The 16,317-nt window shown below is 47.3% G+C and overlaps 1 protein-coding gene and 1 pseudogene across 3 annotated transcripts in view; one reads left to right on the top strand and one right to left on the bottom strand.

Annotated features, from left to right (window-relative positions):
• Nucleotides 1-16,317, top strand: part of ASB18 (ankyrin repeat and SOCS box containing 18) — a 68,625-nt gene that overhangs the window by 26,501 nt on the left and 25,807 nt on the right. For all 3 annotated transcript variants that reach the window (XM_068246979.1, XM_068246980.1, XM_068246978.1), the window contains exon 2: nucleotides 15,016-15,283. In XM_068246979.1, the coding sequence (XP_068103080.1) occupies nucleotides 15,016-15,283 (268 nt within the window). The remainder of the gene's footprint in view (nucleotides 1-15,015; nucleotides 15,284-16,317) is intronic.
• Nucleotides 3,776-12,958, bottom strand: LOC137525302 (inter-alpha-trypsin inhibitor heavy chain H3-like; annotated as a pseudogene).

Here is a 16,317-nt window from a genome sequence, read left to right as displayed (position 1 = left end):
GATACTTTAGTTAATCCATCATATTACATAAAAGTGGTAAGGTTGTACAATCAGGATTGAATCATCAGTGGGTACCTTTAGGTAGCATACACACAACCTAATTTCATTGTTCAATGATTGGCCAATTTTACCACTCTCATGACATATGAATACGCAGGATAAGTAAAATGCTCAGTTTTTTGCTATGATAAGTGTGAAACCTCCCTAAGTGTAACATTAGGCTGGGATGTTGGCTGTGTGGATGTGGCCTCACTCCCCTTATTCAGGTCCCATATGCAGGACGGCAGTGTTGAGCGGGCAGAGGCGGCCTTAGAGTACGCGGGGCCTGGGGCGAGTGTCATATGCGGGGCCTAAAGCCATAAGTGAAGGCCATGTACCGTACCACCACAGTCACGGGCTTGTCCACCTCTAAAGCAGTATGCCTTATTATTGTTTAAAAACTAATCCAACTAATATAGAAACAATTACAATGCATAAATTCCTTTAGCAAAATAACCCCAAGGTGTGGTGTAACATCAGTTTCCTGTCTGTGTAGGCTTTGCCCATGCAACACATTACTTCAATTTCCCACCATCATATCAGGGCAGTTTCTAGGCCACAGAACTCCCAGGGCGAGGGTGTATCAATTGCTCCCCATCCCACTGACTCAAAAATAATAAAAGTTTTTGTAGACAGCACCCTTGTAGCTTGGTAATGATGTGCCACGGTCTGGGAGTCAGGCAGCATTCCTGACTCAATAGTCCATAGAAGAAGTATGAAGACCGGCACCATTAAGTAGTAGTAATGCTCTTTTATTGCTTAAAAAGACACATAGACATACTGTATTCAGCATACGAAGTTTCGGAGGGATTACCTCCTTTATCAAGTAGATGTCAGTGTCTAACATAACGAAACTTTCAGCGTCTTTAAATAGCCTAACATCATGGAAAAGAACCAATCACATTGCAGAATGCTTGTAGCGACCAATCCCCTGTCCGAAACCCAATGTGGACCTGATGGGGAACTGTACTGGTAAGATGCAAATGTGTGCTGACGTGTACAAACCCAGAGCTCACTAGTGTTGGGCCGAACCTCTGATTTTAGGTTCGCGAACCGGGTTCACGAACTTCCGCGGAAGGTTTGGTTCGCGTTAAAGTTCGCGAACCGCAATAGACTTCAATGGGGATGCGAACTTTGAAAAAAAAAAATTATGCTGGCCACAAAAGTGATGGAAAAGATGTTTCAAGGGGTCTAACACCTGGAGGGGGGCATGGTGGAGTGGGATACACGCCAAAAGTCCCCGGGAAAAATCTGGATTTGACGCAAAGCAGCGTTTTAAGGGCAGAAATGACATTGAATGCTAAATGACAGGCCTAAAGTGCTTTAAAACATCTTGCATGTGTATACATCAATCAGGTAGTGTAATTAAGGTACTTCTTCACACTGACACACAAAACTGTTCACTGAACAGAACAGGTATACAGTGGCGGGTTCACTGAACAGAACAGGTATGCAGTGGCGGGTTCACTGAACAGAACAGGTATACAGTAGCGGGTTCACTGAACAGAACAGGTATGCAGTGGCAGGTTCACTGAACAGGTATACAGTGGCGGGTTCACTGAACAGAACAGGTATACAGTGGCGGGTTCACTGAACAGAACAGGTATGCAGTGGCGGGTTCACTGAACAGAACAGGTATACAGTGGTGGGTTCACAGTACAGGTATGCAGTGGTGGGTTCAGTGAACAGGTATGCAGTGGTGGGTTCAGTGAACAGGTATGCAGTGGTGGGTTCACAGAACAGGTATGCAGTGGTGGGTTCACAGAACAGGTATGCAGTGGTGGGTTCACAGAACAGGTATGCAGTGGTGGGTTCACAGAACAGGTATGCAGTGGTGGGTTCACAGAACAGGTATGCAGTGGTGGGTTCACTGAACAGGTATGCAGTGGTGGGTTCACAGAACAGGTATGCAGTGGTGGGTTCACTGAACAGGTATGCATCCAGGAACAAGCTAAGCCCAACTAATCTTTCCCTATGAGAGAGAGTGTGCAGCAGCTCGCCCTACTCTCACTAACGCAGGCACACGAGTGACCGTAATGGCCGCCGCTGAGTGCCTTTTATTAGGGGGGGAGTGGCTCCAGGGGCTAGTGTAGCCTAATTGGCTACACTGGGCCTGTTGACTGTGATGTAGAGGGTCAAAGTTGACCCTCATGGTGCATTATGGGGCGAACCGAACTTCCGCAAAAGTTCACCTGCGGGATGCGAACGCGAACCACTGAAGTTCGCATGGAACCGTTCGCAGGCGAACCGTTCGGCCCAACTCTAGAGCTCACTGCAAAAGTCCAGGAGATGCGCCGGCAGCACAGCACCCAGTGCAATCGCGCCGACCAATTAGCCGTAAGTCTCCAGATGACATCATCCAGGCCACACCCCTAAACAGAGGCGGACAAGATGGGAGACTAAGACAGCAAAGAGAGTGGCAACAACTACCACCCCCTTAGGTCAAGACGTCAGTAGACCACGTGGGCGGAATGTAAACAAACCACCCATGTGGTCAAAACATGGGCACATGTGCCGCCTGAGCAGCCCCAGGGCATCTGTGCGAATCAGGAAAAAGTACAAACAATGTGCAGAGCCAAGTCAGAGCAGATAACAGTAATGAAGTCACAAACATAGGGTTAAAAGATTGCTATATAGGGAGCTGGGTTGCTCGCCAGAGATCGTGAATTTACCCATGATCACTGGTAGATTTTCATGATTCCAGAACTCAAATTCGAAGATCGATACTGATCGATTCGAATTCGAATGTATCCGAATAGTCACTCTCGAATTCGGCCGTGATCACGGGTGTTACAGATTTTTATTGTCACTCACTGTCTGTCACACAAGTTAGTTATCGACTACTGCACTACTACTAGGGATTATAGTTAGTAGTAGTTGTTACCTACGTACTAGTTTACCTAATTTGTACTGCTATAGTTTGTGAGTTTATTTAGTGCCGCAGGCTTTACTATATCACTACTGTCTGTGTAATAGTTACTTCACATGCCAGGCCAGCATCTGTTGTGATCTGTGACTGTCATCTGCCCGACCCTATTGATTGCGTCCGTGTGTGACAGACTTTTATTGTCACTCACTGTCTGTCACACAAGTTAGTTATCGACTACTACACTACTTTTTTTTTTTTTTTTTTTATAACAAAAGTATTTATTATGCACAAGTATGGTGAAGTATATAAAACGTAATATTGCTCAACCAGCTGAGCATACATCTGTATTCTTATTATTTAGCATTTATATAGCGCTGACCTCTTCTACAGCAAGGCACAGAGTGTATTGTCTTGTCACATAACAGTCCCTCAGAGGAGCTCACAATCTAATCCTACCCGAGTCATATGTCTATGTATGTATCGTGTAGTGTAGGTATCGTAGTCTAGGGCCAATTTTTAGGGGGAAGCCAATTAACTTATCTGTATGGGTTGTTGTTTTTTTTTGGGGGGGGGGGGAGGGATATGGGAGGAAACCAGAGTGCCCAGGGGAAACCCACGTAGACATGGGGAGAGCATACAAACTCTGTGCAGAGAGTGCCCTAGCTGGGATTCAAACCGGGGACCCAGCGCTGCAAGGCAAGAGCGCTAACCAATAGACCACCGTGCTGCCGCCTTTAGGCCCTATTTCTACTAAGCCTGAATTTGCCGCGTTCCCTCACATACGAGAGGGGCGGGGTCACGCTGCCTATCCTATGGCTTGCCGTCCAGATAACACTTTGGTGTGAATTTGGAAGACATGCTTCAGATTCAGGCAGCCCGCAGCCGACTCCCTATAGCTGTGTATGGTACGACTGAGTGATTCACGCTGCGGCTACGGAGCAGAATTGTGATTGCATCTGTCGTTACTTCAAGTCGCAGATTCACCTTCTCGTTTACAATCCCCAGTCTCCCGAAATAGGATGTGTTGGACGAGACGTTATTTGTCACTTTATCTCCGATAATTTCCCCGTTCACAGCGATGCCTAGTTTCTGGTCCACAATGAGATTCAGTACCGCGCCTGGTTCCTCTTGTATGTTAAAGCACAGAGCATCGTTCTTCTGTGGGACTGTGATGACAAAATGAGGATCCCCATCACCCCAGCTTCTAGTCGTTATGCCAAAGTTCGGAGGACTTGGTGCCCAGCTTCTAGACGCTGCGCCAGGAGGACTGGGTACCCAGTTACTTGTGGTCGGTACTCCATAACTCGGAGGACTTCCGGCTCCTTCAACATATTTCTCAGCAACCATTGTTCTTTCCTTGCCCTCATCCTCTTCAGGTTTCGTCACAACCATCGACGTTAGCGGAGTCACAAACTTATATTTCAGAGAGAGGTCCAGGGCCTTCTTCTTCAGCTGCTCCTTCTCTGACGGCTCCGCAGACACTACTTTTTCCAGCAGCTGCTGTATGGTCAGATAAGCCCAGAGTCTCTCCGTAAAGTCGCCAAATATGTATTCCTGCTGTTTGCTCGCTGCATCTCCAAGCCGGACATTTTCTCTGTAATTCACTAATTCTTTTGCGCCTTCTGCCTTCACATTTGCTGTAAATATATCCAGGTTGTTGTCAGTTACACGTCCGGCGACGACAATCTCACTTCCATCAAAGTAATTTTTGAAGCTGTTCTGAGTGAGGTCAGACGTGACATTCGCAGGATATTCCATTTCAACATTCACCAAGGACAGTTTTGCGATTTCATTGTAAAATCCTTCTAACTGCAATTTTGCATCGGAGTCCTCATAGATTTGTCTTGCAATCCCAGAATTCTCCAGGGCCAACTTCTCCAGGAAAGGATAATCCACTCCAAAACCGAATCCCAGACAGTACAGTGTGTATCGTCCACTGATGTCGCGTTTTCCTGAATTCTTGCTGGGTTTGATTCACCAGTGTTAGCCTGACCGTCCGTCAGTAGAACTATGAAAGACACGCTTCTGTCCGGAACCTGCTTCAGCTGGTGCGCTCTGTCCAATAGCGTAACAGCACTCATCAGGGGGTCATTAATGTTGGTATCTAAAATAATATATATAAAAAATGCCACTGAAATGCAACCAATCTATAATAAGTAAAAAAAGTTAACTTTGCATGTGATTGTGTGTATTCACAATGATTATTATAAGTAGCTGATGACCCGGCGTTGCCCGGGCACGCATCCGGCTGGCGTTGGCCCCGCCCACTCTTTCCAACCCTACCACACAAACACCCAATGACCAAGACCGTGAGCTCCGGCATCAATAACCTGCATATTCCCATAGAAACTTCCCTGAATATTAATCCCAGTCACGCAGCGACCACCTGGGCAAAGTCTAAAAACCCTGCCACTAACAGTGCAAGAAGGGCTGCAGCCCATACCCTCCCAGTGAAATTTGCCCTTGGCTCCACCCACTTCCTGCAACCCTGACACCCAGTCACCCAGTGACCAAGTACGCGAGCCTCCGGGTCCCTGGCATCAATAAAAACAAATCTGATTGGCTGTGTGTGGCCCCGCCCCCCTCTCTGAACCCGAACCCCAGTGACCCAATGACCAACCGCACCAGGCCCGAGGCCCGTGTCACCAACAGTGCAAGAGTGGCAGCAATCCCAACATTCCCCCCGAAAATCAACAGGTGAACACCGATTTGCCCCCCTAGGCTTCACCCCCTTCTCCGAACATCCATTCCAGTCACCCAGTAACCAACTGAGCAAAGCCCGAGAACCCTGCCACCAACAATGAAGAAGGGCCGCAGCCTACACCCTCCCAGGGAAATCCGTCCTTGACTCCATCCAGTCTCTGCAACCTTGACACACAGTCACCACTCAACGACCAAGCCCGCGAGCCCCTGGGTTCCCGGCATCAAAACTGTGCCAATGGAAGCAGTTTATACAGCAAAGAAATCTGATTAGCTGTCTGTGGCCCCGCCCCTTCAGCGAACCCGAACCCCAGTCACTCAATGACCACCTGCAGCAGGCCCGAAGCCTCTGCCATCAACAGCGCAAGAACGACCGCAGTCCTAACATTCCCCTTGAAAATCAACAGGCGAATCCCGATCGGCTGCTGCAGGCTCCACCCACCCCCCCGAGCATTAATCCCAGTCACCCAGTGACCAACTGCGCCAAGTTCGAAACCCTGCCATCAACAGCATGGCAATGACTGACTGTTTCAGGCCCGAGGCCTCCTCCACCAACAGTGCAAGAATGGTAGCAATCCAAATAATCCCCTTGAGAAATCAACAGGTGAATTCCGATTGGCTGCCGTAGCCTCCACCCACCCTCTAAACACTAATCCCAGTCACCCAGTGACCAACTGTGTCACGTCCGGAAACCCTGCCATCAACAGTGCAAGAATAGCTGCAGTCCACATTCTCCCATGTTAAAAATGTAGTTGTTGGCACCGCCCACCCCTTCCAACCCTGACATGCAGCCACCCAACTAACAAGTCCATGAGCCTTGGTGTCCCTGGCATAAACAATCTGTATATTTCCATTGAAATTAATCAAATCTGATTGGCTGTCCGTGGCTCCGCCCACCTTCCCGAATCCGAACCCCAGTCACCCAGCGACCAAGTGCACCAAGCCCGAGAACCCCGCCATTAACCCCCTTGCCGTTCCAATTCTGACGGCAAGGGGGCGGCGCAGCACTTTAAAACATTTTTTTTTTTTTAATCATGTAGCGAGCCCAGGGCTCACTACTAGTGTTGGGTGAACAGTGTTCGCCACTGTTCGGGTTCGCCCGGATTTTGGCCTGCTCGGGTTCGGTTCGGCACCCCCCGAACACCTCATGACTACTACACTACTACTAGGGATTATAGTTAGTAGTAGTTGTTACCAGGGGCGTAACGATAGACCCTGCAAGGGGTGCAGCCGCAGGGGGGCCCAGAAGCCACCGGGGGCATGACGGGGAGAAGTTTCTTTTCCCTGTCCTGAGAGATTGACGACTAAGGGCACATAGTGAAAAAACGTTCTGCTCTCTGCACAATTGTTCTAATGATTTCATCTGCTCAGCCACTTATTAAAAATCATCCAAAGTTTTGTAGACAAAGATTTGTAGACAGTTCCTATACAGCAGGGTGTTGTGTACAGGGCTTCTCTACCCCAGCCGTTCTATCCCTCTTCAAGTGCTGTGTAGTAATGCTTGAGGAGTTTGGGCACGGAGAGAAAATTCTTTCTGCTCTCCCACAATTGTTCTAATAACTGCATCTGTTCAGCCACTGATTAGGAATCATACAAAGATTTGTAGACAAAGATTTGTAGACAGTCCCTATTCAGTATGCAGCGGGCTCCTGTGTAGAGCGCCCTGCCCCCAACCTCTCCACCCCTCCCCAGGTTCTGTGTGCTACAGTGATGCTGAAGGAGTCTGCAGGGCCAGTTCTGCTCCATCGGAGATGGACAGAGTAAGGATAATAAGCTGAGGCCGGGAGCATACTCGTCTGTAGGTTTTATGTTTGTGGTTTCTGCATGCCATGTGTGTCTGTATATATGAATACATGCATGTTTTATCACACACAGGAGCTAATGCATTTGCCTGCAGTACTTCACTGCTGTCTGTTTTATCTGCATGGGGAAAACACATTCACGTGTGCACTAGCCGAATGAATAACATTGGTTCTCAGTTTACCTGTGCAGAAAGCAAGGGGACGGGTGCATCCAAAGTTTTGCAGGGGCCCATTGATTTCTAGTTACGCCCCTGGTTGTTACCTACGTACTAGTTTACTTAATTTGAACTGCTATAGTCTGTGAATTTATTTAATGCCGCAGGCTTCACTACTGTGTAATAGTTACTTACTTCACAGGCATCTGTTGTGATCTGTGACTGTCATCTGCCTGACCCTATTGATTGCATCCGTGTGTTACAGACTTTTATTTGTCACTGTCTGTCACACGAGTTAGTTATCGACTACTGTAGACTACACTACTATTAGTAGTACTACCATACCTCCCAACATTTTGATTTTGAAAAACGGGACATTTAGGCCACACCCCCGGCCACACCCCCAACCCCCTAGTCACGCCCACCCCACAAAAAAGTTTTTTCCAATTATTAATTACTCCCAAAGGGGAGGCGCTGTGAGGGTGCCAGTGGGTGGGGGGAGGATGGTGAGGGTGCCAGTGGGTGGGGGGAAGGAGGGGGAGGGTGGCTGTGGGCGGGCAGAGAGAGATCGAGGCACCAGCCCGGTATGCGGCATGGATAGCCGCCGCCTGCCACCATTACACTTCTCCCTCCCTCCTAATATGTCCAGTGTCCCCTTCTCCCCCGCAGAGTAAAATGGGCAGCGGTCGGAGCGGGCAGTAAGTCTTATCACTGCCTCTCCGCTGCGTACCGGGATCTCCTCTGCTCTTCCTGCTTCCTGTGACGTCACAGGAAGCAGGAAGAGCAGAGGAGATCCCGGTACGCAGCGGAGAGGCAGTGATAAGACTTACTGCCCGCTCCACTGCCCATTTTACTCTGCGGGGGACACTGGGGGCATATTAGGAGGGATGGAGGGAGAAGTGTAATGGCGGCGGGCGGCGGCCATCCATGCCGCATACCGGGCTGGTGCCTCGATCGTTTTTTTTCCCACTCACTCCCCAGCGGCCGGGACCAGGGGGGGGGGGGCAGCGCGGGACAGCGGGACGGCCCCCCAAAATCGGGATCGTCGCGCCGAAATCGGGGAGGTTGGGGCCCTGGTACTACTACTATTTAAAAAGAAAAAACGTTCATTTTTTTTGTCACTCACCACCAACCCAGACTCTTTATTAAAGTTTACAGCCTTTACCGCCCTTTATATATACATATATATACATATATATATATATATATATATATATATATATATTTCTTTTCTTATTGTATTTCTATATTATGTTGGGGCAGAAGAGTTGGTTGGGGGCGTGCTGTCCGAGAGGTGCTTCAGTGCAGCCGGTGGCGTGGTCACCGAGAAGCACTCTCATCTGTCCCCAGAGTCCATGGACAGACTCACATTCCTTAAGATCAACCAGGCCTGGATTGAAAGCACGTTCCAGGCACCTGTTGTTGGCGAGAGGAGGACATGAGGTGCCTGGGAATTATTTTTTCACAACATCAACCTTCAGTCCCCTGCTAATTTGGCCTAGTTTTTCTGTAGGTGCTGTGGTACCACCGCTAGGTGCCATGGCCCGTTACATGGTATGCTGCCTGCCACACGTTACTCCTCCTCCTCCTGCTGCTGCTATATTTAACCTCCTGCTGTCTGTGTTCCCACCGCCAGGGTCCACAGAATTATGCGCTGCTCCCATGCGCCACTAGCTATTACGCCACTACAATAGCTACATTTTTTGGTGAAAAAAAAATATTCTGAGGTGTCTGGGTTGAAAACTGTGCTGTCCCAGTTGTGTATTGGACACAATGTGGGCTTCACGACTGCTGTCTGGAACCCCCTGCTGTTGAGGTTTATTTACAGCCGTGGTACCAACCCTAGGTGCCATGGCCCTTTACATTGCCTGCTGCCAAACGTCACCCCTCCTTCTCCTGCTGTATTTAACCTCCTGCTGTCTGTGTTCCCACCTCCAGGGTCCACAGAATTATGCGCTGCTGCCATGCACCACTCCTCCTCCTGCTGCTGCTGTATTTAACCTCCTGCTGTCTGTGTTCCCACCTCCAGGATCCACAGAATTATGCGCTGCTGCCATGCGCCACTCCTCCTCCTTCTGCTGCTGCTGTATTTAACCTCCTGCTGTCTGTGTTCCCACCGCTAGGGTCCACAGAATTATGCGCTGCTGCCATGCGCCACTAGCTATTACGCCACTACAATAGCTTCATTTTTTGGTAAAAAAAATAAATATTCTGAGGTGTCTGGGTTGAAAACTGTGCTGTCCCAGTTGTGTATTGGACACAATGTGGGCTTCACGACTGCTGCCTGGAACTTACTGCTGTTGGTGTTTATTTACAGCCGTGGTACCAACACTAGGTGCCATGGCTCGTTACATTGCCTGCTGCCAAACGTCACGCCTCCTTCTCCTGCTGCTGTATTTAACCTCCTACTGTCTGTGTTCCCACCGCCAGGGTCCACAGAATTATGCGCTGCTGCCATGCGCCAGGCTACATTTTTTGGTAAAAAAAAAAATATTCTGAGGTGTCTGGGTTGAAAACTGTGCTGTTCCAGTTGTGTATTGGACACAATGTGGGCTTCACGACTGCTGTCTGGAACCTCCTGCTGTTGGTGTTTATTTACAGCCGTGGTACCAACGCTAGGTGCCATGGCCGTTACATTGCCTGCTGCCAAACGTCCTTCCTTCTCCTCCTCCTGCTGCTGTATTTAACCTCCTGCTGTCTGTGTTCCCACCGCCAGGGTCCACAGAATTATGCGCTGCTGCCATGCGCCACTAGCTATTACACCACTACAATAGCTACAATACTGACGTATTGACCTAAGGGGGTGGTAGTTGTTGCCACTCTCTTTGCCATTTAAATATCCCATCTGGTCCGCCTCTGTTTAGGGGTGTGGCCTGGATGATGTCATCTGGAGACTTACGGCTGATTGGTCGACACCATTGCACTGGGGGCTGTGCTGCCGGCGCGTCTCCCGGACTTTTGCAGTGCGCTCTGGGTTTGTACACGTCAGCATACATTTGCATCTTACCAGTACAGTTCCCCATCAGGTCCGCATTGGGTTGCGGACAGAGGATTGGTCGCTACAAGCGTTCTGAAATGTGATTGGTTCTTTTCCATGATGTTACTCTATTTAAAGCCACTGAATGTTTTGTTATGTTAGACACTGACATCTACTTGATAAAGGAGGTAATCCCTCCGAAACGTCGTATGCTGAATATAGCTATGTGTCTTGTTAAGCAATAAAAGAGCTTTACTACTACTTGATGGTGCCGGTCTTCATACCTCTTCCTCCCCCCGACTCAGACACACTGTTGCGATGCAGTAGCTAGCCGAAGGTGCACCCCCGTATTAGGTAGCCCCCAATATAGCTAGCTAGAGGTCCCAGTATTATTTAGCCATATGTAGCCCCCATTCACCCTGTAGGTAGCCAGAGAGAGCCCATTTTAAGTAGCCAGTGAATCCTCTCATTTAGGTGGCCAGAGAGCCCGCATTTAGGTAGCCAGAGAGCCCCCCCTTTAGGTAGCCAGAAAGTCCCCCCATGAAGGCGGCCAGAGAGCACTCCCATTAAGGCAGCCAGAGAGACCCTCCCCCCCCCACTAAGGCAGCCAGAGAGCCCCCCCCCCCACCCACTAAGGCAGCCAGGGAGCCCCCACTAATGTAGCAAGAAAGCCCTGCTGTTTTTATGCCTGGAAGCAGAAGGTGAGGGATTCATGGTAACAGCGCTCCCTGTGATGTCATTATAGGAGTGCTGTTACTATGATACAGGATGCCTAGAACCAAGAAGGAGGAGGGACATGCGTTTCATGGATCCCGGGAGGTGAGTGAAAGCTTCTGATAAGTATTTTGCTTCCACTCAACCTCAACCCTCCCCCCCCCCTCGCCACCGCACTTCCTCCTTTAATACCCACCACTGCGCCCAGGGCAATGCCCTACTCGCCCATAGAAATGGGCATGCATCTCATAAGACGTGCAATATTCTGTCAGGCTCACAGGCCTGTCACCACTGTAAGAGATATAAATGACAGTGTGAAGATTAACTGAACGATTTACTGCTCTGCACATTTAAAGGTTTGTTAGGAATTCATATTTTCAACCATTCAGACAAAATGTGACCATGAAGATTCTCCTGGCAGCAGTAAAGAATCAAGAACTGTGATTTCCTTCTCATTGCTTAAATGCACCTGTGAGGGATCTTAACAATGAAACCTAATTAAGGGAAGCCAGTGACAGGAATATGTAACCTAGAGTCCCGATTCACTTTTATACAATGCCGCTAACCTGCTGCCATTCTGAACTTTTGGCTTCAACCATGTTCGAGTCTTGCAGTGCTACTAGGGAGCTGTTGAAGCCAGACTTGAGCCGCAATATTTAATCTGCATTGACATACTTGTTTATGGAACTAGCAGTATCAGTCTGTCTTCCTCTTTTTTCATACTCATTCCTGGTACATGAATATGTGAGATAGCTTAAAAAAACAACTGTACTTACCTCTTGTTTACCTGGTTATCGTACTAAATTGTAGATGTCATCTTGTTAAGGTGAAATAAACAATGCATGTGCAATTTCAGTACAGGAAACTTTAAAGTAGGAGGGGTCAAAATGCATATTATAGAATGGGAACTCTGATACGATTCCTGGTTGTGGACAAACTGCCTCAAAGTATCTAGAGATAGACCAGGAGCCCAATGGTGCAGTATTGTTTGTATTTGTTGACATAATAAAGAATATACATTTTATACTCTCAAGGCAAGGGTGAGTTGCAAAGAACTGCAACCATGAGAGAGCCTACAGGAAATGAACTGTTCCTGCTCGATGTTCCAGGTCTGCTTGGCAGGTTCTGGTTGGTCACACTCCTTGGACTTATTGGAAACTCTAAGGTTTACAATAGGGGACCCCTAAGGGTATAGCTAGTCTAACAAAACACTGTTGGGGGCGCCCTGTGTATCTTATATCAGGTGTATATTTGTTAGCAGTAAAAAGATCTTAACTCCTCAAAGGACAAAGCACTAGGGTAGGTATACATTTTTATGAATGCACAAAAGACAACGTGTTTCACGGGTGCTGGCCTGCTTCCTCAGGTCAATACAAATGTGCCTTAGTTGTAGTAGACAGACGTGAGCATCTCTTAGATCAAGATTCTAAGAGGCGTTGACGTCCAAGGATACTATACCTAAATCACTTTTGTAATGACCTGAGGAAGCAGGCCAGCACCCGTGAAACACGTTGTCTTTTGTGCATGAATAAAGATTTATACCTACCCTAGTGGTTTGTTTGTCCTTTGAGGAAGTAAGATTTTGTTACTCCTAACATTAATACACTTGATATCAGATACACAGGATGCCTCCAACAGTGTTTTGTTAGACATTATAGAATGCATACTCACCTGCTTCGTCACATTGGCTCCAAATTACCATGGAAGATCCTGGTTTGTTCCTCTGCAAGTAAGGTTCAAGGGAAAGAGTGGGACACTTACATTTGGAATAAAGTGAGGATTTGGCACTTAGACTCCCTGTGGTAAATTAAAATTAAATCCTTGTCTGAGTGTATTTAACGAATCAAGTTCAATAGGAACAAACACTTCCAGCAGCAGAGTAAATTAAGCTGGCACACTAAATGCAAGCAGTGCAGAAAATGAAAATTGTGTCAAATGTGGTTTAATTGCGACTGCAATAGCAATGCAAGGACAGTAATGATACCATTTACTGTACCAGACTTCCGTGTTTGATGAAAGCAAGAGAGCAGAAGTCCATTTTCAGTAAACTCCTGCAGGATTAGTATTGATGCAGCTAGTCAGGACAATTACAGAGTCACCCAGAACCAGGGCTGACAAGGTCTGTGCCAAGCTGTCCACAGGTTACCACAGAGGCCAACATAGATTGTTGCCGAAGATGTGCCCAGAGTGTTGCCAAGTGGTGTAGTCCCATGTAGGGGTCTGAGCAAGCAGGGCGTGTGGGCTAGACAACACTAGAACACACCAGTTGGACCATGTGGGAGTGTCCCAACATTTTTTGCTGGTCAACTTCCGGCTTCCTCCTGGTCCTCATCTGCCACTTGTATCAACTTCCATTTGATTGCAAGTCTGCACTCTGCATTAGTATATAGAGGAGGGCAGATGTGCTAGACATCCTGGTAGTCCTGGGCAACCCTTGTGTGCACCACAACATTACAGCGTAATGTCCACAGTGGATGCACCAGGGGACGGAGAAGGCCACACAGGGGACCTGAGAGCATTAACTGGTAGGGGGAGCAACAGAGGTAACAGGAATGGGTGAACTTTTTATGGGTTAAAATCCACTTCATGCCTCAGGCTGTTTTATTGTTACCAACAATTTTCACCTTTAGGTGCTGCTCCCATTCATTTGGCAATAACTTTATCTCTACTTACCATACATAAATGATGTAGGGAATACATTAGGCTTTTTGTGGGTGATTTTTTTTAATTTTCTACGCATTTCAAAAGGAAAATAAGGGGAAAACCTGAAAAAAAACACTATTTCTCCATTTCCATTCACCCACACATTCCATTTGCCTATTTATCCTGGTTATCACAAAATGTTAAATTATTCTTCAAGTACAATGTATGGTGACAATATTTTATTTGGAAATTAAGGTGTAGTCCTTCTGTTTTGTGGTTTTGTTTGTTTGTTTGTTTGTTTTCTCATTGTACTTAATCAACAATTACACTCTCTTTTTTGCACACAAAAAAAACACACAAAAAAAACCCAGTAATATACCCTAATGATATATTCTGCATTAACTATGTAAGGTCAATATCCCCAGTATTATTCATATTGGTAGTAATGTCCATGGCAGTGTTGTGTAATGTTCAGGGCAGTATAATGGTTAATTTATCTCTACCAGGAATGGCAGTACAGTGAATATAGTCCCTTATTGATGTTCAGGGTGGGCAGTGGCAATCCCCATATCATCTGGCCGCACCATGTGTACAAATGAGTGAACCACAAAGGTTTGATTTGCAGGAGGAAGGAGATGACCCTCCTCTGTGAGTCAGTCTGCAGAGTATGGAATATGATTTTAGAGCAACAGCTATTATATGAAACTGCCAAACTTGGGGCTTTTGTTTGCAGTTTGTCCCCTTTTGGCTACAAGGATTGCATTTCAAATAGTCATATGTAATATGAATATCCACATGACAAAAAATATAAATATTAAATCTGTAGTACCTAACATGATGTAATATACAAAAAGCGATACATACTTTACAAAGCATTTTTTTTAACCAAGGGGCTGTAGTTAGGCAGAGCTGCTAAAGCAAACCTAAGTCTATGGAGCAGTTGCTAAGTGAGTCAGAGCATGAAGTTATGCCCTACTCCAGGCAGAATGCTGTAGTGTGCATACAGGGCGTTCCTGCTGTCCTCCCATAGCAATATGTATTTTCTATATATACAGTACTTAGTAATTTAAGTTGTGTTGTCATTCTCCTTACAATTTTTTTTCAATTTTGTCGCAGGGTTGTGGTCTCTGGAATACACACAGGAACTGACATCACCCTTGTGCATCACTTCCTCTCATGGCTATACAGATTGTGTACGTTACCTTCTGCACCGACGTGCAAATCCGAATGCTGCCCCTGGAGGGCGCTCACCCCTACATGAGGCTTGTGCAGGAGGACATGATGCCTGTGTGCAGTTATTACTGGATTATGGAGCCAACCCTAATCAGCGCAGTGATGATGGTCTCACTCCTCTACATCTGTGTGAAACAAATAGCTCTTTAAGGTATGATGAGTTGTACATCACCTTTCCATAATTAGCTCATTTATTTGTCAATTGTCATATAACTATTTCATATTTTAATACATACACAGCTTGCTTGTGTAAACTAGGGCCCTAGCTTGATCCTGATGGGCGACACTGTGAGAGTGTGTGTATTGTATAATAGTATGTATGTAGTTTTACAGACAGCTCAACTCCATGTTTTTTACTTATCTAAGGGTGAAAGGGTGAAGCCTTGCAAAAGAAAATAGTTTTCAATGGGAAGTCAGGAGGCATACATGAAAAAAAGGCACCTGGAAAAAAAGGGCGCAGGTGATTGTCGCTAGTAGAATATTGCTTTAACCTCCTGCCGCCCGCGTCACGCCAGTAGGCGTGGCCGCGGCGGCAGCCCCAGGACCGCCTAACGCCAATTGGCGTAAAGTCCTGGGGCTCTGTTTAGCATGAGATCGCGCATCTCATGCTCGGAGGGCGGAGCTCCGCCCCGCCTTCAGTCTCCAGGCGGCTATTGCCGCTCGGGAGACTGTTAGACGGCGATCACGCCGTCTATTTACTTGGTGCAGCGCTGCGATGAGCAGCAGCGCTGCACCGGGGACAGCCGTGTGACACGGCTGTCCCCATGGGGGACAAGAGAGCGATCGGCTCTCATAGGCAGAAGCCTATGACAGCCGATCGCCATAATTGGCCGGCTGTGGGGAGGGAGGGAGGGAGGGAGGGAATAAATTTAAAGGAACAGGGGATTTTAGAAAAAAAAACCTAACAATAATATTTATTTAAAAAAAAATAAACATGGGGGGAGCGATCAGACCCCACCAACAGAGAGCTCTGTTGGTGGGGAGAAAGGGGGGGGGATCACTTGTGTGCTGAGTTGTGCGGCCCTGCAGCTTGGCCTTAAAGCTGCAGTGGCCAATTTAGCTAAAAATGGCCTGGTCACTAGGGGGGTTTAGCCCTGCAGTCCTCAAGTGGTTAATTAGCTATCTTCTACTGCTGAATTCTGATAGTAAGATCAGTAATGTTTACCGATGTTTTACTGTGGCTCA

This window comes from Hyperolius riggenbachi, chromosome 7 (assembly GCF_040937935.1).
Source record: "Hyperolius riggenbachi isolate aHypRig1 chromosome 7, aHypRig1.pri, whole genome shotgun sequence".
Classification (NCBI taxonomy): Eukaryota; Metazoa; Chordata; class Amphibia; order Anura; family Hyperoliidae; genus Hyperolius; species Hyperolius riggenbachi.
This window is presented reverse-complemented; position numbering and strand designations above follow the sequence as displayed.